We start from the raw sequence: 25563 nt of genomic DNA, 5'->3' as shown, positions 1-25563 counted from the left end.
GCAGTCAGGAAGAAGTAGTCAATTGAATTCAACATTGGCTTTGCATAGGAATCCAGAGAATGGTGGTAGGTGGTGTCTCTTTGACTGGAGGCCTATGACTGGTGGTGTGCTGCAAGGGTTGGTGCTGGGTCTTTTGTTGTCTGTCATCTATATCAACATCTGGATGATAGTGTTGTAAACTGGATCAGCAAATTTACGGATGACACCAAGAGTGGGAGTGTATAGACAGTGAAGAAGGCTATCAAAGGTTGCAAAGTGATCTGGACCAGCTGTGAAAATGAGATGAAATATGGCAGATGGAATTTAAAGCAGACAAGTATGAAGTGTTGCCCTTTGGAAGGACAAACATGGGTAAGACTTACACAGTGAATGTCAGACCACTGAGGTGTGTGGTGAAACAAAAGGACCTGGGAACACACAGGATCATGGGTAGATAGGGTTGGAAATAGAGATCTTGGCATATTGACCTTCAAATAAATCAGGGCACCAAGTATACAAGTTGGGATATAATGCTGAAGTTGTATAAGAGGTTGGTGAAGCTAAATTTGGAGGATAGTATGCAGTTCTGGTTACCTACTATAGGAGAGATACTAATAAGCTTGAAAGAGTGTAGAGAAAATTTACAAGGATGTTGCTGGACATGGGGACCTGAGTTATAGGGAATGGTTGAATAGTTAGGACTTATTCACTGAAGCACAGGAGAATTGGGGAAGATCTTATAGAGGTTTACACAGTTATGAAGGGTATAGAAAAAGTGAATACATGGAGGATTTTCTCCTCACATTTGATAATACTAGAACTAGAGGTCATAGATTTAGGGTGAAAGGGAATCTTAGGGGGTACTTCATCACTCAGAGAGTGGTGTGAGCATGGAATGAAATGCTATCAGAAATGGTAGATGCTGGTTCTATTATTTAAGAGAAGTTTGGATAGCTACATAGAAGAGAGAGGTATGGAAGGTTATAATCCAGGTACAGGTAGATGACCAGGCTAGATGGACTGAAAGGCTTGTTTCTGTGCTGTAGTATTCTATAGCTCCATATCTAATTGATGATTAGTTGGATGTGCACTATTAGAAAATTGAGGTCTCCCTCATTTTTAAGACCAACTTCATTTAACTAATGTGAAAGTGGCTTGACCATATTGAGAATCCTGTTGAGCTTACCAAAGGGGATAGGTAATTACACATCTGTAGCTTCAAATAGATAATAATTAAATTGAAAGAATTGTGGCCAATTAAAGGTGTACTATCAGAAATTTGTAATATTTTCTTTATGCATCTCCCTAACAAAAGTAACTAAAGTAAAACACGGTCAGGTGATATCTTTTGTCTGATATAATACGTGTGGGGGTAGGAAATCAGAGCAGCAAAGTGATGACTTGTGTGATATTCCAATTTTAAATACTGTTGCAGAAGGTAATAAAAAGATTGTGTAGGAAGAGTTGAAAAGACATTTCCTGGTTTAGATGTAAATATTAAGGTTGCCCATAAGAATGCCAGCTGCTACTCTATTACAGCTTGAAGCATCAGATATCAGAGTTCAATTCTGGCACCATAGGCAAGGAATTTGTTTGTTCTCTCCATGACCAATGGGTTTCCTCCGGGTACTCTAGTCTCCTCCCACAGTCCAAAGACATACTGAATAGTAGGTTAATTGGGCATTTAAATCATCCTGTGATTAGGTTAGTGTTAAATAGGTGGGTTTCTGGGAGGTGTCGTCTGTTCTGTGCAGTATCTCTAAAAATACTCAGACATTCAATCTGTTCAGTTAGAAACAAAACTTATACTGGACCCTTCATCATTTAATACAGACAGATAGTTCCACCAAGAATGCAAAAATTAAGAAATGCATGAACCACTCAGTAACTGAGGTAATTAACTGGTCAGTGGAAATCAATCAAAAAAACTGGATAAAACATAAACTGAAATGTGGCAGATTTCACCCATTTATCTAATTGATTTTACATGTGAATTAAATATAATTAATTAGAATTTAATGGAAATAAAAATATTCACTGCAGGTTCTTGCTATGTATTCGCATTCTGTCAACAGTTTACTTACCCAGGCACATTGTGTTATCAGGAGTTGCTTTGAAGCCATTATGGCAGACGCAATAGTAACTTCCAACTGTGTCATAGCACTCACCATGACTACAAACATTAGGGATATCAAAACATTCATTACGATCTGTGTGGGCAAAAGGAAGGAAATTTCTAAAAGGTACCAAACTTACAGCAAGTAACCTAATTCAGAACACTGAAGTGAAAGATTTTAATTACCAAATATCTGAAATAAGAACTATAAATAGACCAGTCAATATCTGAAAAGTGGACAGTGAGTAACATATTAAATGGAAAACAATTTTACTCAAAAATTTTGCTTCCAATATTAAGTAGCTTTGTTCTTTTCATATTTTGATTGACCTTATTTCCAATATTTTCTGTTTTATTGTACATTACACATAGACTATAATTAATGGTACACAAAGGAGATAGGATCATTGTGATTTATTGCCATTAGCATAGAAACAGGAAAATTATCCAGTTTTGCTTACTGTGAAATCATTAACTTGTGTATATTTCCAAACTAAATGTGTAGTGAATACAGAAATATCCTGAAAATTATGCAAACCATGAAAATGCAGAAGATGTGAATCTGAAATATTAATAGAATATGCCAGAAACCCTCAGCAAGTCAAGCAGCATTTGTGGAAAGAAAAAACAAGTTAAGCTTTTAGATTTATTCCAAAATTATACACATGCAATATTCAGTTTTGAAACAATTCAAAATAACAAAGCTTAGTTAGCTAGCTCATTGCTGATGTGTTACTAGATTAAGACAAATTCAAAGTATGTTACCTTAAATAATAAATGTAAACTTAAATCTATAGAAATACCCTGTTCAATAGTTTAAAGCAAGTGGAGCAAATGGATTGTAGGAGCAAATAGATTGTAAGAGCAACGTTTTAATGTTTTGGAGGTTTGTAAATAATATAGATTCTACTTATTGTAGCACTTGTGATGAAGGGAAAAGTAATTCCCAACATGGATGAAAATTAATCAATTAATAAACATCTCTTTTCAAATCCATGATTGTCTCTTTATATGACCTATGAACATCTCTCCTGAAAACCAATACAAGAGGCACTGATTTCTGTTTCCCCAAACTAATCAACTGAAATACTGGAAGGATATTTACTTTTTTATTATACAAATCCTGAGCTATTCTACAGAAAATTCTTTATTGTGTATACTTGGCACAACTAATACTTCAGTAGGCTTTTAATGTGTTAATCATTTTCCCTTGTATTATTTTGGAACATTTTAATGTTCTCATTTGAAACATTCTGACCTTCCTACTAATATTCTTCAATTACCAAAAACCTATTTCCCCTCAGCAACATGCAGAAATGAAAATAATGACAGGAAATTAGTACTTCCTTTTAATTCAGAATGTGTTATTGTAATTCACATGTAAACATCTTGTGCTTTTGTTTATTTTGCTTCAAAACCATAATTCAGGTTTTTATGATAAGGCTAACATAACAATTAATCTACATATGTCACAGGGTTCAAAATATATTTTTGAAACCCTGACTTTTCACTCAGGGGGAAAAAAAAGGAAATCAATCTGATAGCAAGAAAGCAATTGTCTACTTGAAAAAACACAGCTTTATTTAGATTTCAGCACTGATTACTTACCCTTACAATGCCCTGATGAAGTGAGTCGGTAACCTCGCGAACATTCACAGCGATAGCTGCCCGGTGTATTAATACAGTCAGCATTCTGTTGACACAGTGGCCCATTCTGACATTCATCCATATCTGAGTAAACAAAGTGCTATTTAATAAAACTTTGACATAATAGTTGAAATAGATATTTTCCAAATCAGTTTTGAAGAATAATACTTTAAAGCATTTGAGATAAATGATTCAAAGATGGGGCAACTGAACTTTACTGGAATAATACTAGGAATGAAGAAATTTAGTAAAGTGAGTAAACTAGAGAAGACTATTTAATGTACTTATAAATAAACTACAGAAAGCTATTGTAACAGATGACTTTCCAAATCAGAAGCATTTCTTTCTTACCTTCACAGCTAATCAGTTGATCATTAAATTGAAATCCCATAGGACATTCACAACGGAAGCTTCCAAGCTGGTTTATGCAGACACCATTAGCACAAATACCAGGAATCATTCGACATTCATCAATGTCTGCATAAAAGCATATCTGCATGTTAACTTTGTGGACCAACTATGTAGAGGTATATTTTTCTGCATTCAGAAAGAGTATGAAGAAGCCAGTTTCATATTCATGGAAATACTTTCAATAAAAGTGCATAAACCTTTGATTATTTAAAATGTGTGTTGTCATTAACATTAAATATTCCTGATAAGACACTTGTGTTTCCTCAAGGATATGGGCTAAAGATACAAGGAACTTTAAAAGCAAATGTAGAGTTAGTTTTAGTACTGAAACTTTCATTTGTACATTAAACAAAACATTTTAGAAACATTGTCAGAGCTAAAGGAGGGAGTAAGTTCCATATGTTTCTAAAATTGTTTTCTTTTACTTAGCTTTCTAGAGTTTAGGGCAACTTCTGGAAAGCCATGCAGGTATTTTTCAAGTGAAAACTTAATTAACTGACTTTTAGCCCCACTGTTATGAGTATAAAAACAGAAAATGCTGGAAACATCCAGAAAGTTAGTCAGCATCTGTTGTCAGAGATACAGAGTAAATGTTCTTGAGTGACCTAAAATGTTAATTCTGATTCTCTTCCCACAGTTGCACCCTGGCCTGCTATGTGTGTCTAGTATTATCCATTTTTCATTGATTTTCCTTTTATCTTCACTTCTCACACAATGAATCAGAATCAGGTTTAATATCACCAACATATGTCGTGAAATTTGTTAACTTTGCGGCAGCAGTACGATGCAGTGCATGATGAGGAAAAAAAGTGAATTATAGTAAGTGTATGTATGTGTGTGTGTGTGTGTGTATATATATATCAAATAGCTAAATTAAATAAGCAGTGCAAAAACGTAAATAAGGTAGTGTTCATGGGTTCAATATCCATTCAGAAATCAGATAGCAGAGGGAAAGAAGCTGTTTCTGAGTTGCAGAGTGTGTGCCTTCAGGATTCTTTACATTCTTCCTGATAACAATGAAAAGAGGGCATGTCCTAGGTGGTGGGAGTCCTTGATGTTAGTGCCTGCTCTTCTGAGGCACTGCTCCTTGAAGATGTTTTGGATACTAAGGAGGCTAGTACTCATGATGGAGCTGACTAATTTTGCTACTCTGCAGTTTACTTTGATATGGTGCAGTATCCTTCTGATTCTAGACAGTGATGCAGCTAGTCAAAATGCTCTCCGTGGTACATCTGTAGATATTTGGAGTGTTTTAGGTGTCATTCCAAATCTCCTTATGAAACTCCTTATGAAATAAAGTTGTTATTTTGCCTTCTTTATAGCTGCATCGATATGCTGGGACTAAGTTAGGTCCCGAGAGATATTAACACCCAGGAACTTAAAATTTCTCAGAATCTCTCAGAATTTTATAAACGTCTATCAGATCACCCGTCAGCCTCCAAAGCTCCAGAAAAAAAATAATCTAACACACATAAAATGCTGAAGGAATTCAGCAAGTCTGGCGGCATGAGTCTCAGCCTGAAACATCATTTTTGTGCTTAAGATTTTCAGCACCTGCAGAATCTCCTCTGTTTATGAAAACAATCTAAGTTTGCCCTACTCTTTCTTATAGATAATGTTTTCTAATTCAGTTACAGCCTGGTGAGAGCACGCTCCCCAAAGTCTCCACATTCTTCCTGTAACGTGGTAACCAGAACTGCACACAATATGCCAAATATGGTCTAACCAAGGTATTATCCAGCTACAATATGACTGCTCAACTTTTATACTCCACAACTTGACAAAAGGGAAAGTGTTCTTTGCTACCCTATTTACTTCCCTCTCTGAGAGAGAGCTATAGTCCATCTCCAAAATCCATCTATACATCAATGTTTCTTTGACCCAGTAACCTTGCTTCATTTCACTGAAGAAGGGTCCAGGCTCTTTGAACTGGGAAAGTGCACCTACAGCAAAAACACTGGTACCTTATACCAAAAGCTTTGTACTTTGCTGCATACTTTCATCTTACATTTGACTTTCCAAAGGTTAACACCTCACAGTTGTCTGGATTAAATTCCATCTGCCATTTCTCTGCCCACTTTATCTACTGGTCTATATCCTGTTGATATATACAACAAAAGTCCTTGCACCAACCGTTGTAGAACACCACTAGAAACAGACCTCCAGTTGGAATAGTTATCCATCACTACACTTTGTCTTCTAGGCTAATAGTTCCACTTCCAAGTCAATTTTGAATCCAATCTGCTAAGTTCCATGGATCCCATGAGCCTGAATTTGTCCATCTTGTGGAAAGCTTTGCTTAAGTCCATGTATACAACTTCCAGTGCCCTACCCTCATTAATCATCTTTGTCACCTCCTTAAAAAATTTGTGAGTTATGAGGTCCACTGTACAAAGCCCATTTAACCTTTCAATAGGTTCAATAGGCACCTTTAATGTCAGAGAAATGTATACAATATACATCCTGAAATTCTTTTGCCATAAGGGAGTCCAGTGAATACTGGAGTAATTAAAGTACTCACTATATCTACCCTGTTGCTTTTACAGCCATAAGACTATAAGATCATAAGACATAAGTGCAGAATAAGGCCATTTAGCCCATTGAGTTTGCTCCACTATTCCATTATGGCTCATTTATTATACCCCTCAGCTCATTCTCCAGTCTTCTCCCCTTTAATGCTCTTACTGATGAAGAACTTACCAACCTTCATTTTAAATATACTCAATCACTTGGTCTCCACAGCTGTCTGTGGCAATGTATTTCACTGATTATTACTCTCTGGTTAAAGAAATTCCTCCTCATCTTCTGTCCTGAGGCTGTACCCTCTGGCCCTAGACTCCTCCACTATAGGAAACATCCTCTCCACATTCACTCTATCTAGGTCTTTCAATATTCAATAGGTTTCAATAAGATCCCCCCCCCCCCATTCTTCTAAACTCCAGCTACTACTGATCCAGTTTGATCGTAATCTCTTCATACATTAACGCTTTCATTCCTAGAATCATTCTTGTGAACCTCTTCTGGACCATCTCAATGTCAGCACATCCTTTCTTAGATAAGGGGCCCAAAATTGCTCACAATACTCAAGTGCAGTCAGGCCAATCCCTTATAAAGCCTCAGCATCACATCCTTGTTTTTATACTTTAGCCCTCTTGAAACAAGTGTTAATATTGCATTTTCCTTTCTTACCACTGACTCAACCTGCTAGTTAACCTTTAGGGAATCCTACAAGAGAATTCTCAAGTTCCTTTGCTCTTGAATTTCTGAATTTTCTCCCCATATAGGAAATAGTCTATGACTATACACTATATTCCATCTGCCAATTCTTTTCCCATTTTCCTAATCTGTTTAAGTCCTTCTTCAGACTCTCTCCTTCAACACTACATGCCTGTCCACCTTTCTTCATATTGTTTGCAAACTTCGCCACAAAGCCAACAATTCCATTACACAAATCATTAACATATAATGTAAAAAGCAGACTCCATATCGACCCCTGTGGGACTGCACTAGTTACCATACCAGCAGCAAACTGCAAAAGGCCCTCTTTATTCCCACTCTTTGCCTCCTGCCAGTCAGCCAATCTTCTGTCCATGTTAGTATCTTTCTTATAATACCATGGGCTCTTATCTCTTGTCATTCTTGACCTTCTCTCAGCCATGTCTCTGTTATGGCTGCAACATTTAGTTCAATGTACTAATCCAAGCCTTAAGTTTAACTGCCTCACCTGTAATAATCCTTACATTGAAATAAAAACACTTCAGCCTTCTCAACCCCACATGTAAATTTACCTGGATCTACCTATCAGGGATCAGAGAGGAGTGGATTTGAAGCAGAATAGTTATGATTTTATTGAATGGTGAATCATGTTCCAATGGACATATAGTCCACTCCCAACAGTATCATCTTGAGCATCACAGTGATATTCTAATATTCTGTGTTCATTATGCCTCTTTTGAGTTCTATCAATAAGTACCAGCTAGTTATTCTAACAGAGCTAAACACAACCCACATTTAATCTTCCATTAGTGATTGCAAAGCAACAAGCAGGAGTGAAAATCCTACTATTTCCTCTCTTTAGCCTAGAGATGGCAGAATCTCAGACAGTGATGTGAAGGCTAGTGAGATAGATTGAGTGTTGTCACAACAACCTCTCACTCAACATCACTAAGAATAAGGAACTGATTGTGGACTTCAGAAAGTGAAGTCAGGAGAATATTGAGGGCTCAGCAGTGGAATGGGTGAGCAGCTTCAAGTTCTTGGGCCCAAACACCTCAGAGGATCTATCCTAAGTCCAGCACATTGTTTCAATCATGAAGGAGGCACATGAGCAGCTTTACTTCATTAGGAGATTTGGTATGTCATCGAAGAATATACCAAGTTTCTTAAAATGTATCGTGGAGAGCATTCTGACTGGTTGCATCACTGCCTGGTTTGGAGGCAGCAATGTGCAGGATCGCAAGGATTTCATCACGGGCACAACCCTCCCCACCATCGAGGATATCTTCAAAAGGTGGTACCCCAAGAAGATGGCATCCATCATTAAAGACTTTCACCATCTGGGACATATCCTCCTTGCATTACTACAATCAGCAAGGAGGTACAGGAGCCTGAAGACCCACACTCAAAATTTTAACAATAGCTTCTCCCCTACCACCCTTAGATTTCTGAATGGTCCATGAACCCATGAACACTAACCTTGTTAGTTATTTTTTGCATTATTTATTTTTGTAACTTGTAATAATTTTTATGCCTGCATTGACTGCTGCCACAAAACTACAAATTTCAGGACAAGAGGAATCTGTTCAGTTTATCACATGATAACAAAATCAGAAGCACAACACTCTGTAAGATATGGCCCCATTTGAATAAAATTATTGGCACAACTTGATAACTAACAACTGGAATAGCATCCTAAAAATTAGCATAATTATTTACATAATAGGATGCATTATCAATTATTTGGCTGTGTAGGTCAGTGTAATACTACCTAAGAAGCATAAATTTCTGAAGCATGCCTTTCTGTAGTTCAAAACATACAATATCAGAATGCTAAATCATTAAATCCAACTCCATAATGCAGGGCCTCCACTTGTAATACTCTCCTTAACTGCAATTCCAGAGCCAAGAGTAAATACATTAGCTTTTTTCCTACAAACATAACTGTCTTATAAATCATTATATTATTCAAGAGTAATTATCATGCAAAAACTTGATGTTTAAACATAAAATGATATCTTACCAACTGGCTGTCCTGTTGTAATGTCAATAATATAGCCAGGTCTCTGACTCCCACAAAGAGTAATATATTCATCTGAAATATGATTCAGCGTAAATGTCAATGCAATAAACAATATAAAGTTGATTCTAAATTTTTGAACTGATAGAGAAAAAAATTACTTGTGACTGGAAGAGGACATTGTTCGCAAGGTCTGTTCCAGGCTTTTCCGATGTTGTATGAACAACAGCACAGTTTCTTTGACATGTTGAAGGCTAGTTCACCATCACAAGTGCCATTTTCACTGTAGAAATTTTTGAAGCAAAAGCTTTTTCTCATGTCTGCAGATTGAAAGGTTAAAACCTATCACTAAATATGAAGGATTACTACTAAATATGGCTAAACTTTGCTATTAACACAGAATGTTGCTTCTTACTTGTCTACACAGTACTTGATAGATGCTTACCCATACAGTTGTTTCCTCCGTTAACTTGCATGTAATCTGGTGGACAGATGCAGGTATAATTTCCTAATGTGTTGAAACACGTACCGGGACCACAAATACCAGGTGAACTAATGCATTCATCAATGTCTGGAAAAATGCAAATGAACAAATGTCTTGGATAATGAAACAATATTAGTTCTCTTATATGGAAAGTAAATTGAGATCAATATTAAATATTTTCTTAATTTTATCATGTTATGTTTAAGATCACAGAAAATAATTCGTATAAAGTGATCGATTTTGAGCCCCTTATCTAAGAAAGAACGTACTGGCATTGGAGGGAGTCCAGAGGAGGTTCAAAAGAATGATCCTTGGAATGAAAGGGTTAAAGCACAAGGAGCTTTACTTGTTCTGGTCCTGTACTTGCTGGAGTTTATAAGAATTGGGGGGGGGGGGGGGGGGAATCTTACAGAAATCTTCAGAATATTGAAAGGCCTAGATAGAGTTGACATGGAGAAAATGTTTCTTAAAGTGGAGGTCTAAGGCCAGAGGGGGACAGCTTCTGAATATAAAGATGTCTCTTTAGAACAGAGGTAAGGATAAATTTCTTTAGCTACAGGGTGGCAGAGGCCAAGACATTGGGTTTATTTAAAGCAGAAGTTGATTGGTTCTTGATTAGTAAGGACATCAAATATTATAGGGAGATGACTGTAGAATGGGGTTGTGATCGAATAGTGAAGCAGACTTGATGGGCAGAAGGCCTAATTTTGCTCCTATGTCTTATGGTCTAAAATGCCAAGAATAATTAAACAAGTACAAATAAAACTTCTGTTTCACATTGGTTAAAGTTCTTATTTCTCATATAAACAATTTGTAGGAGGAATATTGATATTATTGCTATTGATAAAATTGATACTGAGATACAGGTTGCTGTTTTCAGTGTTGAAGCCTTCCCTACTGCTGGTTCATATTGTAAATTTGTACAATAATAACATCAAACACCTGACTCCAAATTTGTTGTATGTACAACTGCCAGGCAGGCTCGTGTATTCTCTTAGCCAGTTGTTTCTTTTATTTATTTAGAGATACTGTGTGGAATAGGCCTTTCTGACCTTTCGAGCCGTGCTGCCCAGCAACCCTGAATTTAACCCTAGACTAATTATGGGACAATTTACAATGGCCAATTAACTTACTAACTGGAATGCCTTTGTATTGTGGGAAGAAACCGGAACACCTGAAGAAAACCCATGTATCCCATGGTGAGGATGTACAAACTCCTTATAATTAATTTACTCTGAGATTTTCAACCTTAATAATACTTAGTAAAAAAAATATTTTGTGATCAAATGAAGGAAGCCAGTGTTGGAATTAAAAACGTGGATCATCAGATGGGGATGCAACAGATGGAGCTCTTTACTCATCCTGACCACAGCGGCAAAAAAAATCTAAAGTATATTTCTGTGCATATATATATTTGTATGCATAGAAACATAGAAAACCTACAGCACAATACAGGCCCTTCGGCCCACAAAGTTGTGCCGAACATGTCCCTTACCTTAGAAATTATTAGGCTTACCTATAGCCCTCTATTTTTCTAAGCTCCATGTACCTATCCAAAAAGCTCTTAAAAGACCCTATCATATCCGCCTCAACCACCGTTGCTGGCAGCCCATTCCACGCACTCACCACTCTCTGAGTAAAAAACTTACCCCTGACATCACCTCTGTACCTACTCCCCAGCACCTTAAACCTGTATCCTCTTGTGGCAACCATTTCAGCTCTGGGAAAAAGCCTCTGACTATCCACACAATCAATGTATATGTATGTGACTGAGTGTATATGTATGTGTATGCCTTTGTATCTTTGGGTTGTATATATGTCAGTACACACACACACACACACACATATATATATATATATATATATATATATATACATAAATCTGTCAATGTGTATGTGTGTGAATATGTGCATGTATATGTATATATGTGTTTGTGTATATGTGTATGTATGTGTGTGTAAATATGTATGTTGTGTGTGTATGTGCGTATATGTGTACGTGTGTATATATGTGTGTGTATGTGCATATATGTGTACGTGTGTATATATGTGCGTTTACATGCACATATGAGTATATATATGTGCATGCATAAGTGTTTGTGTATAAATATGTATACATACATGCGTCGCGCGTGGCCAAGTGGTTAAGGTATTGGTCTAGTTATCTGAAGGTCACTAGTTCGAGCCTTAGCTGAGGCAGCGTGTTGTTTCCTTGAGAAAGGCACTTAAACACACATTGCTCTGCGACGACACTAGTGCCAAGCTGTATGGGTCCTAATGCCCTTCCCTTGGACAACATTGGTGACGTGGAGAGGGGAAACTTGCAGCATGGGTAACTGTAGGTCTTCCGTACAACCTGTCCAGGCCTCAGTTATCATCGAAAATCGATGGACAGCCGATTAGAAGATATATGCATATATATTTGTATCTGTTTATGTGTATTTATATGCATGTGTGTGTGTGTGTATGTATAAATGTGTACGCATATATATGCATGTGCATTTACATGTGTATAGGTTAGTGTATATTTGTGTGTGTATATGTGTAGGCTTATGTGGAGGATCAGAGAGATCTTGGGCTCTGTGTCTATCAGACACTCAAAGCTGCTACGCAGGTTGATAGTTTTGTTAAGAAGGTGTATGGTACGTAGGTTGACAGTTTTGTTAAGAAGGTGTTTTGGCCTTCATCAACTGTGGGATTGGGTTCAAGAGCCACTTGGAGTACTGTATTCAGTTCTGGTCACCTCACTACAGGAAGGATGTGGATAATATAGAAAGAGTGCAGAGGACATTTGCAAGGATGTTGCCTAGATTGGAAAGCATGCCTTATGAGAATAGGTTGAGTGAACTTGGCCTTTTCTCCTTGGAGCAACAGAGGATGAGAGGTGAGCTGGTAGAGGTGTGTAAGATGACGAAAGGCATTGATCGTGTGGCTAGCCAGAGGCTTTTTCCCAGGGTTGAAAAAGCTAACACGAGGGGGCATAATTTTAAGGTGCTTGGAAGCAGGTACAGAAGGGATGTCAGGGAAAATTTTTAACACAGAGAGTGGTGGGTGTGTGGAATGCACTGCTGACGACAGTGGTGGAAATGAAGAGGAGTTGCAATAAGGAAGGAAATGCTTCCTTTTTTTTAACAGTATAGAAAACTAATGAGTAAAATACAAAAGTCCAGTAGAATTATGGATTTTAATGCATAGTTAGAACGTGTAACTTCTATCTTAAGAATAGAGGCGGATACAATAGGGTCTTTTAAGAGACTCTTAGATAGGTACATGGAGCTTAGAAAAATAGATGGCAATGCGGTAGGGTAATTCTTGGCAATTTCTAGAGTAGGTTATATGGTCAGCTCATCATTGTGGGCTGAAGGGCCTGTAATGGGCTGTAGGTTTCTATGTTCTATGTAAATATATAATATATAAACTACAATATCGGAAATTCTATTTTCAGTGCTATATCAATTACTCATAACGAACATGGCATGATTACACCTGTCAGGACAATGTAATCCTTTTCCTCTTGCACAGTAAAACTGAAAATTTAGGGTAAATTCTGGTTGTTTTTCTGCATTATGGCTGTGACACGAATATAAGCCAAGCATGCATTGGGAATGTTAACCATCTGCAGAAGGCTTGTCTTGCTGGAAGTCAATGGGAAAAGTAATTACAGTGTGTACTGACCTTTGTAAATACAGCAGAAATAATTTTTGATAAGCTTTTAGATGGCAAACTATTTGAAATTGACATCTTTGGTATATGTACTCTGCCTCATCAGACTCTCATAACAGTAAATTTGCTTTGAATTTATAGTCACCTGTGATTCATTTTTATATTCTGAGATGCATAAATCTGCATTGAATTTACAAACTAATTCATGTGTCCTCAAAAGGTCTAACTGCACTTGTTATACATGGTAATTCATAAATTGTGATATTCTCTTAACTGCAAAACAAATGGACATTATATATAATTTGGAAGTGAAAATGTGATACCAGCATTACACTTTTAGGATAGGTAGAAACTGGATAGGTAATATTAAATACTGTAGTCTCTCCAGCATTCCAGCCATTTAAATAAAATTCACCATTAAAGCAATTGCAATTTGCAAACTATACAAAACAAATATGCATCTTCTTAAAATAATCCAGGATTTGGTACAATATTCTAAATAACCTTATCTAGCTTTCATTTTTTTGATAACAATAGTTCATTTAACTCCAGCATACATCTTTTTCATCTGACCAATAAGAACAACATGAAAGCTTATCTCACTCTACTGATGAGATATTATGACTCACTAATTTCATTATACCAAGTTGTGGTAGTATTAGATAGTAGGAATTCCCTTATGAGCGCTATTCAACATTTTCCTGCAGCTGCACAGCTGAGATCATGTATACAATACAGCGGAACAAATGCTCCTAATCACTAGTGACACTGCCGGTAGTTACTCAAGCACAATGTTAGTATGATCTATAAAATCTTATATTTATCTCCTAACCCTGAAGAAGTCTAGTTTCAATGCCTGAACTCTGATTACTCTGAATATTATTTGTTTCCTACCTACTGTTGCAAGTCCTCCTTGTCTTCAGATCCTGTTTGATAACCTATTCTATTTCTGAAGTAAGCAGCGTAAAGTTTCTTATCTTGCACAAATACAAAAACAAATCAAAAGAAAAATATTAAAGCTATAAGAATGACAATACTTCAGTAAATATACCTTCACATACTCTGGTTTCTTCATTCAAATAGAAACCACGTGGACATTCACACTGGAAACTCCCAAACGTGTTGACACATGTCCCTTCTTGACAGAGTCCAGGTAATTCTTTACATTCATCAATATCTGTTAAAAGCAGTAACATAAAATTATATATTGTTCACATGGTGTAACATTCAAAATCTAATTTTAAAAAGTCAGAAGAAATTACCCTCCAATATAACTGTGATGGGGTTGGGTCGAAAACCTTCTCCTCCAGGACAAAGAGTTTTGTATTCAGCTGCAAAACAAAATGTAGTTTTGTTTGTTGTTTATAAGCTAAATATCAATTTTAAATATTACATGTTTAAAGTTAGCAAATTTCCTTACACTGAATAAATCATATATACTACTTGTGGAATGGTGATACAAACACTGGTTTTCTATCTTTTAAGCTATAGTGTCAAGCACAGAGAAACTTGAATTTTACTAGGTTAATCAATTTTGTTTTTGCTTCCATTGTCAGAGTCATACTTGGAAAATGGCCCTTTTGTCCAATTTGTTAATTTTGCACATTAACTCCAAGTCACTTCAGATCACAAAGTTCAATTTTGACATTCCCATGCCATACTGAGAGATTATTAGAACTGGAGTGCTTTCTATGAATAATATTAAATTGAGGCCCATTTTGGTTAGACCCACTCTACTGGGAAGAGCAAGGGAGTTATCCCTGGTGTCCTAGTGAAATATATCCTCACTCAAAATCACTGAAATAGGTTATCCCGGCATTATCAAATTGTTGTCAGTGATGGTAGAAATTTTCTGTATAAAAATTGGCTGCTATACTTCCTTTATCTGAACAATGATTATATGCTTAAAAAGTACTTCATTGCAATACAGTACATCATAGTTTATTATCGAGTTTAAAGGTATTATTAAAATTAATCTTTTCCCAGATTACAGGTGCATAGTGGCCCTCCGTTGGTTTAGGTTGACCATGGATGTTGTGCACTAGCTGCCTAAGTCGATACACAAGCCAGGGAAATATGATATGGACAGCAAGCTGTTGCCCATGCAGCAGGACCTCCCTCTCCACACAGCTGATGAATCCAAAGCAACAACAAACACAGATAAAGTTTGGCACCAACTACATTGTAAGAATCATCAGTCAGTGTTGAACTCAACATAGGACTTTCTTAGGGACTCATGCTCCATATTTTTCCTTAGGGTTTACTCCCAAAGCATTCCCCATGAGTGGCAGCACATGTTTGAGATCACTGTTTTCTTTCTCCTAGATTTGCTGCCAACCATGGCTGACGAGTCCATCTGCATGAAGCAACTGGTTTTAAGTCACCAGTAACCAGCCTTTGCCCCTTGTCCGGTACTGAAAATTACTCTGCCAGGCTTAGTAGCTAAACCATACGTGAAGGCCAGGAGCTGGACTTAGTTGTCAGAGAGTATTTGAGATGCATACCATTGGGTGCATTTAATAATAGGTAACGAGAGCTTCTCCCCACTACCCTTGCACCCCCCCCCCCGCCACTCCCTTCTGGCTGTGACATGCCCTTGGCCCACTATCTGTACCAATCACACTTGGCTATCTAACTGCTGGTCTAGATACTTCTTAAACATTGTAAAATAACCTGCCTCCACCACCTAATAGGTGGTGAGTGGGTATAGCAGCAAGGCAGTGCAAGTTTGAGATCAGTGTTTTCCTTCTCCTAGTTGAGCTGCCAACCATGACTGACATGCACATCTGCCTGTGTGCTTCAGACTCTAACCCTCTCTGAGTGTAAAAGTTCTTACTCTAATTCCTTTCAAACCTCTTATTACTTAGCATAAATCAATGACATCTTGATTTAAATGCCTTTGCTATAGGGAAAAGTTTCCTACTATTGACTGTATCAATACTCTTTATAATTTTGTATTCTGTCAGGTTCCCCCTTCTACCTCCTCCACTCCATGAAAAACAATCTATCCAGTCTCTCCTCATAACTGAACATTCCATCCTGGTGAATCTCCTCTAAACTCATCCAGTGTAATCACACTTTTCCTACAGAATGCCAACCAGACCTGTGCTCAGTAGGCAAATGTGACCTGAGCAATATTTCATAAAGTTGTCCCATAACCATCTTACTCTTATATTCTATGTCCTGGCTAATGAAGGCAAGTATCATGTGTAACATCTTTACCACACTATCCACCTGTGATGTCACGTTCATGGATCCTGGGGCTGGTACAATGAAATTGTGCTGTTCCTCAAACGACCTGGGACCCTACTGTTCGTTGGGTGTTTTATTTTGATTAACCCTTCCAAAGTGCATGATCTCACATTTGCAGGATTAAATTTCAAATGCACTGCCCATCTTACAAACTTGTCGGTATTATCCTACACTCTATGTCTTTCCTCCTAACTATCAAATACTTCATTAATATATCATCAATACTATTGAAAAAGAACTATCTTTATGCTAGGATCCTTAAGATTGACACTATTTAGTGAGATTATAATGAAGTGAAATTGTTTTATGTATCTCAATCACACAGTAATTAATTTTGTAACTTAATAGCTATATTAAAAAGAACATTTTAAACAATGGTTAAAAGATAAATTATTTATCAATAAACTGATCTCACATTTATAATATCACATCATTTTGTAAGACTAATTTCACCTCAAAGGAGATTCTCAAAACACTGAATACTTACATGAATTGACAGAGGGACACAGTTCACATGGAAAGCCCCAGGCTCTGCCCAAAGAACAGCAACAAGATGCTCTTGAAACTCCGACTCCAATCTCATTACTGCAAGTAAGGGTGTTATCTCCACGCAGTAAGTACTCCAAGAAGCACTTGCCCAAACGAGGATCTATGTTATAAAACACATCACTATGAAACATTCCCCTGCTTTGCTATTGAGAATATTATCTGGCTCTCAGAAAGAAAATGTCTTTGAAACACATCCTGCACAATTTCCAATAGACATTTTCATAGATAAGTACAATCTATGACTATTACATTATGAAAATATTACATAACTGAAAAATCTGGCTAAATAGTTTCTATAGAATTTTATAAGGAAATCTAAGTGAGAGCAACATTTTACTTAAACTGAAGAACTGAAAATTGAATGATAGTAATTGGATATTAATTTCAGCTCTAAATTGAGACTGGAAAGATGTATACCTAGAAACGTAATGACAAAATAATTAACAACATTAGTTTATCTTGTGAATTTTAAACCATTCTTTCTTGTTGATGATTGGTGGGCTGGGGTTTGGGGTTTGATGTTTGTGTTGTTTCTCCATGTGGGTGATCTGTTAAGTTTTCAGGGGGTTAGGAATTTGATGTTCTTGTTGCTGTTTCTCTATGTGCGTGATATATTATGTTTTTGTGTGAGGGAGGGGGCTGGGGGTTTGGGATTTGATGTCCTTATTTCTCCATGTAGGTGATCTGTTAGGTTTTATGCGAAGGAGGGGTTGTGGGGGTGGGTTTGGGGTTTGCGAGTTTTTGTTTCTTTTCTTTTCACGGGGAGGGGATTGATGCCTTTCTTTCAATTGCTTCTATAGCTTTCTGTATTTTATGGCTATCTGGAGAAGACTGGAGAGATTGAATCTCAGAGTTGTATTCTACATACATACTTTGATAATAAAATGAACCTTTGGACCTTTATTTTATAAAAAAAAAGAAGAGGATGGACTTTTAACATCATAAACCAGTGAGTTGCTATGTCTCCCCTCTCGCTGTGAAAGGGAAAAAAAGGGGGGGAGGGAGAGGGAGGGGGGAGAGAGAGAGAGAGAGATACATACACACACACACACACACACACACACACAGAGTGGTATGTCTAATACTGGGTGTACAAGTAGTCTTTGGGGTACTGCAAGTCTGTGTCTTTGCTGTTGCTTTTCTGCACGCTTGAGTGCTCAGTGGTGGGCGCTCATGCGTTTTTTTCTGGTGGGGAGGGGGGATCGTTGCTTTGCTGCGGCTTACGCACAGGAGGAAGAGGAGCTGGGGGGACTTTGGGGTTCTAACATTTAACTGTCATTCATTCTTTGGGGGTACTCCTCTGTTTTCGTGGATGGTTGTGAAGAAAAAGTATTTCAGAATGTATATTGTATACATTTCTCTGACATTAAATGTACCTTTGAAACCTTTGAAATGGGTTCTAATAAGACAATATAAATTCTAATGCACTGGACCCATGTATGCCATCCTTAAGTAAGTGAATTCAATAATAAACATGAAATTCTGCAGATGCTAGAAATCTAAAGCAAAATGCTGGAGGAACTCAGCAGGTCAGGCAACATTCATGGAAATTAATGAACAGTTGACATTTCAGGTCGGGATTGGAAAGGAAGGGGAAAGACACCCGAATAAAAGGGTGGGAGGGAAAGAAGAACAGCTAAAAGGTAACAGTTGAAGCCAGGTGGGTGGGAAAGTTAAAGAGGTGGAGATTAAGGAATCTGATAGGAGAGGAGAGTGGACCACAGGAGAAATGGGAAGAGGAGGGGCACCAAGGACAGGTGATGAGCAAGTAGAGAAGAGTTACAAGACCAGTGTGGGTAATAGAAGAGGGGAGGGGGAGGAATTTTTTTTAACTGTAAGGAGAAATCAATATTCAGGTTGGACGCTACCCAGACGGAATATAAGATGTTGCTCGTCCATCCTGAGGGTGGCCTTGCTGTGGCACAAGAGGAGGCCATGGACCAACATGTCAGAATTGGAATGGAAATCTGAATTAAAAAATTAAAATGTTGGACCAACGGGAAGTTCTGCATTTGGTGGATGGAGCAGAGGTGCACAAGAGGAGGCAATGGACCAACATCAACTCAATATTATGAATTTCAACTAGTCCTCTTTGCAAGTAAATTAGAAGTGATGTACCCTGCATTAATTAACTCATCTCCTGATACCTGAAAGCCCTTCCACAATCTGAAAGGCACAATTCAGAAGCAGGAAGGGATAATTTTGACTAGCTTGGATAAACAAATCTCCAACAAAACTCACAAAACTCGACCTCCAGGACAAAATAACCCACTTGATGCACCCCCAACCAGCACCCTTATCATTCATTCCATTCACCACGGTACACAGTGTTAACAAAATGCAATTGCTACTACTTGCTATGCCACTCTGATAACACTTCTCAAACTCATGACCTCTATCACCAAAAGTGACAAGGGCAGTAGATGTGTGGGAACATCATCATGTACAGGTTCCCTTTTAAGTCATACACCATCCTGAACCTGTAAACATACTCTTAATTTTTATTGAGTTTAAACCAAGATGCTTTCCAAAAGTATTGGTGGGAGCACCTATACCAGAAGAACCTCAAGAGTTCAAGAATATGATTCAATAGTACAACATTTCCAAGGAAATTTAGGATAGGCCATAAATTTTATCTTTGGCAGTGATCCCCAGATCCCAAAAGTAAATGAAAAAAAAGTTATCTGAGCCTGTGTTGATTCAAAATTCAGGAAAATCAGGAAAAATATGAACATGCCCTGCACAGAATTTTCTGCAGGGTTGCTTCAATACTATTCTACACACAAAATTCAACCCACATCCAACAACCTACAGTATAGGGTATTTTAAATCATTGATAACTTCCCTTCCCTTATAAGTGTACAGTTTTTCTCTGATTGTAATTACTTTGTGGATACTGCTGAACTATTGCTGCCTTCAAAGCAAATGACTGATAAAAAAACTTGATACATACCAACACACCCGACACCAGTTGGGTTCAGTTCAAATTCAGATGGACAGTTGCAGACGTAGCTTCCAGGGGTGTTAACACAAATTCCATTAATACAATTAACTGGATCCGCACATTCATTTACATCTGAAATAGATATCCAAACAAAACTGATTTTTTTTTCTGGTTATGTCCAAAGTATCACTTGAAACATTTATTAGCCATTTTGCTGTTCAATTATCTTAGAAATAATTATGACACCATTTACCAAATGAAAGCAACATTTTACCTGTGCAGTTGCCTCCACTCCTGTCTAGCTCATAACCCAAATCACATTCGCATCGGAAGAGCCCTGGAAGATTCTGACATCTTCCAAACACACAAATGTCAGAGAATGAGCACTCATCAATATCTGCAATAAAGATCACGAGAAATTCATTGAAAGTAACTATTTATACTGTTTATTGTTTAAAATTTAAGTTATACATATCATAGTTAAAACTCTTTGAGATACAGGATACAATGCAAAACACCTAGTTAATTTCTGAAAGACAGGAATTAACACTATGGCTATAGCTGGCCACGTGACTGAAAAAGGTGAAGGAAGTAATAGGTATAGACAGGAAGATGATGCATACCTTGACATGCTCTGCCATCTAGAGATGGTGTGAAGCCCATGTCGCATTCACAACGGTAACCTCCAGGTGCATTTAAGCAATGGCCATTCTCACAAAAGTTTACATTTTCAGCACATTCATCAATATCTGTCATATAAGAAAAGACATTAGGAAAAACACTTAACTCCTGTATGTACAAACAAATCCTGAAGAACTTATTTTATTCTGACAGTATGGAGAGAAGGAAATTGGTTAGCACAATGAACCTAATAATATTTTTTGGAAATGCATTAAGATAAGTTGCTTATTATTCAGTCTCATGTATACTTATCACAAATTGCGAACCCTCTTGGGTTTGCAATAGATGTAATTCAGATTTCTTGTATGTACTGACATGCCAGAGCAATGCACCTGGTTTCCTCAACAGAAGTTCTATGACTACAGAAGCTCTTATGACTTCGGCATTTTCTGTTTTTATTTCAGTCACTGAGTCTTTTACCTGTTTAGAAAGCACTCATTCAGGGCTGAAATATCTGTCCTGTTTTCTCCTTCCCATCCACAGTGTGAGAACATTTTTAGCATCATTAACATTTCCCATCTAGATCACTTAATTACGCAAAGGGTTTGACCTAAGCCAATAAGGAAGTAGAGGCAGGAACACATAACATTTAAAAAGTATATGGATGTTCTTGAAAAGCCATGATTGCTGGGCTAAGATTTAGGGCTAGAAAATGGAATTAACTTTGAGAACGTTTTTCTGTCTGGCGCAAACACGATGGGATAAATGTCCTATATGTTATAAATTCTTTGTGAATCCTACAAGCTTATAGGACTTAGCAATTCACTGAAGAAATGCATTAGTGATAGTTTTAGAAAAGGTAATATTGAGCTGTGTTTTTAAATTGTGGTTTAAAGATTTCTGTACACATTTTAGAATTGACTTCAAGAGATTCTGCAAATGCTGAAAATCTTGATCAACATATATAAAAGGCTGGAGGAACTCAGGAAGCCCCTGATGAAGGATCTCACCCCAAAACAAGGATTGCTTATTTTGCTCCATAAATGCTGCCTGACTTGCTGAGCTCCTCCATTTTGAGTGTGTTGTTTTAGGAGTAACTATTCTCTAGTGCTAGAAGCTAAAAGATGAAATTCAAAGTAATAATATTTTTGAAGAGAAGAGGTTGGCAAATAGCCCATTTTGGTGTGTTGTCCATGAGTGACAAATATTAATTCTGGGGAAAGTCTGTCTACATTAATTGGATCTGCAATTCAATCCATATTATTATTTTTTATGATATCAAAAATTATATCCATCAGAATGTCACCTGCTTGCTAAAAGTACTAGTAACTCACAATCTTGTTAACTCTAGGCTCATCCAATCTTTACGTTGCTATCCTGCTGAATTCTATCTTTATAAACTGTAACTCATCTTAATACAAAATTTTAACTACATTGCATATATTTTGCTGCTCAATCACTGTTATGAATGCTAACTTTAGCCCCACAACTGTTCTAATTTACATTTGTAGTACTTAGCTGCCACATCTGTCCTTCCTCCACCATCTCTAATCTGTGGTTTTATTGCTTCAGCATTTAGTGTTTATGCTCCTATCTAAAGAATTCTACCATTATAATGAAGCATGTTTTAACTACTCACTTTATTTTCTCTCCTTTTGCTTATTTATTTTTGTAACTTTGACTACATCTGCAGTAACCTCCTTTAACAGGCCTCACATCACTATTCAGCTTCAGTCTGGTGAACAACTTTAGACTAATTAATGCCCAAAGCTGGAAGTCAAATAGAACTATGGATATTGTAATGATTTCTATTTGTCTTCTTAATGTTGAATGTAAGGAAATAAGGCTATTATCTAGCATTTCAAAGGATAAGCATACAGAATTAATTATTGTCATAAACTAAGAAGTAGTGCAGGATTTCCTCAAAGCAGAAGTAGAATTCTATCTTTGGACTTACCAGTGCAAAACACACCATCGCCGCTGTAACCCTCTTTACATGTACATTTATAAGACCCTTCAGTGTTCATGCATTCAGCAGTTGGGCTGCACTTGTGTGTTCCATTTGAACACTCATCCACATCTTTGTAAATAAAACAATATGCCATTAGTGCAGAAGTCATTCATAAAAATGAAAGCTCAAAATTCCACTACTATGGACTGTTCATTCTGATTAGTAATGATAACAATCCTCATATATTCAATCTCATTAGGGATTTCTGATCAGTAGTAATATCGGTCCACATATATTCAATCTCATTATGGACAGAACCACAAAATTAATGTTTGGAGAAACATGATCTCACTTAGAATTGAGACTGAAATTCAGTCGATAATTTTGTATGCGTTTCTAATTAACACCAGTTATGATCTGGGACCATTGACTAAGAAATGAACCTATCTATGTTGCTTGACAATTCTATATATTATTAAAAAAACAAGATATTAACCACTCTCTGTACAGGAGTTTTCAATGACAATTATTTCAAGTTTGTATAAGGAAAAAAATTAAAACATTTGAAAGGAAAACTATAGTCTTGACTTTGTGTGATCTGTGACAACTTTTGTAATATTCACTATTTTGATCAGGTTGTGGTATAATGGTTTTTGTATATACAGGCACACGTGTAATATTCAAAAATAATTTCTGTTAACAGAAAACTGAAAAGTATCAAAAATGTGGATTCACAAATGTCTTTTTCGTCTTTTCACAAAAACATTCTTACCAGAACATTTGATGCCATTACCAGACCAGCCTTCCGCACATGCACATTTGAAGCTTCCTGGTGTATTTGTACAAATAGCATACCTGTGGCAATTATGGGCACTAATCTCACATTCATTAATATCTGGAACAAGAAAAAAAATTATTCAATAGAAGAAAATTAAGCTAATTTGTTATAAGACCATAAGACATAGGAGCTGAATTAGGTCATTCGGACCAATGAGTCTGCTCTACCATTTCATCATGGCTGATTTATTTTTCCTCTCAACCCATCATCCTGCCTTCTTCCCCTAACCTTTTACACCCAAACTAATCAAATAATCAAATGATCTAGCCTCCACAGCCGTCTGTGACAACAAATTCCACAGAATCACTGCCCTTTGGCCAAAGAAATTCCTCCTCATCTCTGTTCTAAATGGCCATCCCTTTATTATGATGCTTTGTCCTCTGTTCCTAGACTCCCCTAGGATAGGAAGTATTTACTCCACATCCACTCTATCTAGGTCTTTCAACATTCAATAAGTTTCAATGAGATCCTCCCACATTCTTCTAAATTCCAGTGAGTACAGGCCCAGAGCCATCAAATACTCCTCATACAATAACCCCTTCATTCCCAGAATCATTCTCGTGAACCTCCTTTGAAACCTCTCCAATGTCAGCACATCCTTTCTTAAATAAGGGGCCCAAAACTGCTCACAATGCTCCAAGTTAAGTCTCACCAGTGTCTTATAAAGCCTCAGCATTATATCCTTGCTTTATGATACAATTACATATATTTACCTCTCAGTTAAGTTTTAGAACTAGGTTAGTTGTGAATAACTACGCCATTATAAAAATAATGAACTGTCATATCTGACAAGATAGCTCACTGAATGAAGTAGTAATTCAGTTCAACAGGAACTATTATCACTGCTAAATCAAAATCCAGGAATTTCTAACAACACTTATCCAAGGATTTGTAACAGTTCATCACTATTTTCTGAAGCTAATTAACAATTGTAGTAACTGTTGGCCACGATAGTCCAGCCACATCCCATATATGAATTAAAAAAAGCCATATTGCTCCATCCTCACTCTTTGTTCTTAAGTTCTTCCCTTGCTTGGGCCATTATTTTCCTTTCTACTGCTGGTTCAACTCCATCCGTACTATTTAAAAATCACTTTCAGGATATTTTCTTGTGCTACTTTCACACTTCATAGTCTCTTTTGTTCCATTGTTTATTCTCAGCAATTTTAAGTCTTCAGTCAGGCTTTTACATTGGACCATAAGGAAAACAAAAAAAGTTAATTCAGTCTTTGTGTCTGTTCTGTCATAAATAAGATCATGGCTAATCTTTTACCTCAGAATCACATTGCTATAGTTATTTAACATCCCTTGATTGCGTAAAAACAATTGATCTCCATCTTCAAACTATTCAGTAACAAAGCCTCCTTAACTCTCTTGGGTAAAAGATTCCAAAGATTCATTACCCTCTGGGTGAAGAAATATCTTCTCATCTCAGTCCTGATTTGCTGACCTTTTATTTTTAGTTGTGATTCCTGGTTCTTGACATCCCATCCAGGGGAAGTATTATTCTTGACGCATGTTGTCAAGTCTTGTTAAAACTTTGTGCATTTAAATGAAATCGCCTCTTATTCATTGAAGTTCAAATGAGTATAGACTTTATCTACTTAATCTCTTATATGATCAATCTCCTATCATAAGAATAATTTGGGTGAATGTTTGCTGCAGTCTCACTGTCACGAGTATATCCATCCTCAGATAGGGATAGCAGATCTGTATACAATATTGTAAATGTGGTAACATTAAGGCTCTATATAATTTGAGAATGTCCTTACTTTTGTTATCTAATCCACTGATAATAAAAACAAAAACACTGCTTACAATTTGAATTGCTTGTTGTACCTGCATGTCAACTTCTGTGGCACAGACATGCAA

The 25563-nt window shown here is 36.9% G+C and overlaps 1 protein-coding gene across 1 annotated transcript in view; it reads right to left on the bottom strand.

Moving 5' to 3' along the window:
• Positions 1-25563, bottom strand: part of LOC140714122 (fibrillin-1-like) — a 410633-nt gene that overhangs the window by 98808 nt on the left and 286262 nt on the right. The window contains exons 32-45 of the mRNA XM_073024910.1: positions 23626-23748; positions 22860-22982; positions 20905-21030; positions 20556-20678; positions 20291-20413; positions 17276-17437; positions 14799-14867; positions 14588-14713; positions 9835-9960; positions 9551-9709; positions 9393-9464; positions 4094-4219; positions 3704-3826; positions 2064-2189 (exon numbers count right to left, since the gene is read on the bottom strand). Of these exons, the coding sequence (XP_072881011.1) occupies positions 2064-2189; positions 3704-3826; positions 4094-4219; positions 9393-9464; positions 9551-9709; positions 9835-9960; positions 14588-14713; positions 14799-14867; positions 17276-17437; positions 20291-20413; positions 20556-20678; positions 20905-21030; positions 22860-22982; positions 23626-23748 (1707 nt within the window). The remainder of the gene's footprint in view (positions 1-2063; positions 2190-3703; positions 3827-4093; positions 4220-9392; positions 9465-9550; positions 9710-9834; positions 9961-14587; positions 14714-14798; positions 14868-17275; positions 17438-20290; positions 20414-20555; positions 20679-20904; positions 21031-22859; positions 22983-23625; positions 23749-25563) is intronic.

Source organism: Hemitrygon akajei, chromosome 21 (genome assembly GCF_048418815.1).
Source record: "Hemitrygon akajei chromosome 21, sHemAka1.3, whole genome shotgun sequence".
Taxonomy (NCBI): Eukaryota; Metazoa; Chordata; class Chondrichthyes; order Myliobatiformes; family Dasyatidae; genus Hemitrygon; species Hemitrygon akajei.
Note: the sequence above shows the minus strand (reverse complement) of the source record. Positions and strands in the feature narration are given on the sequence as shown.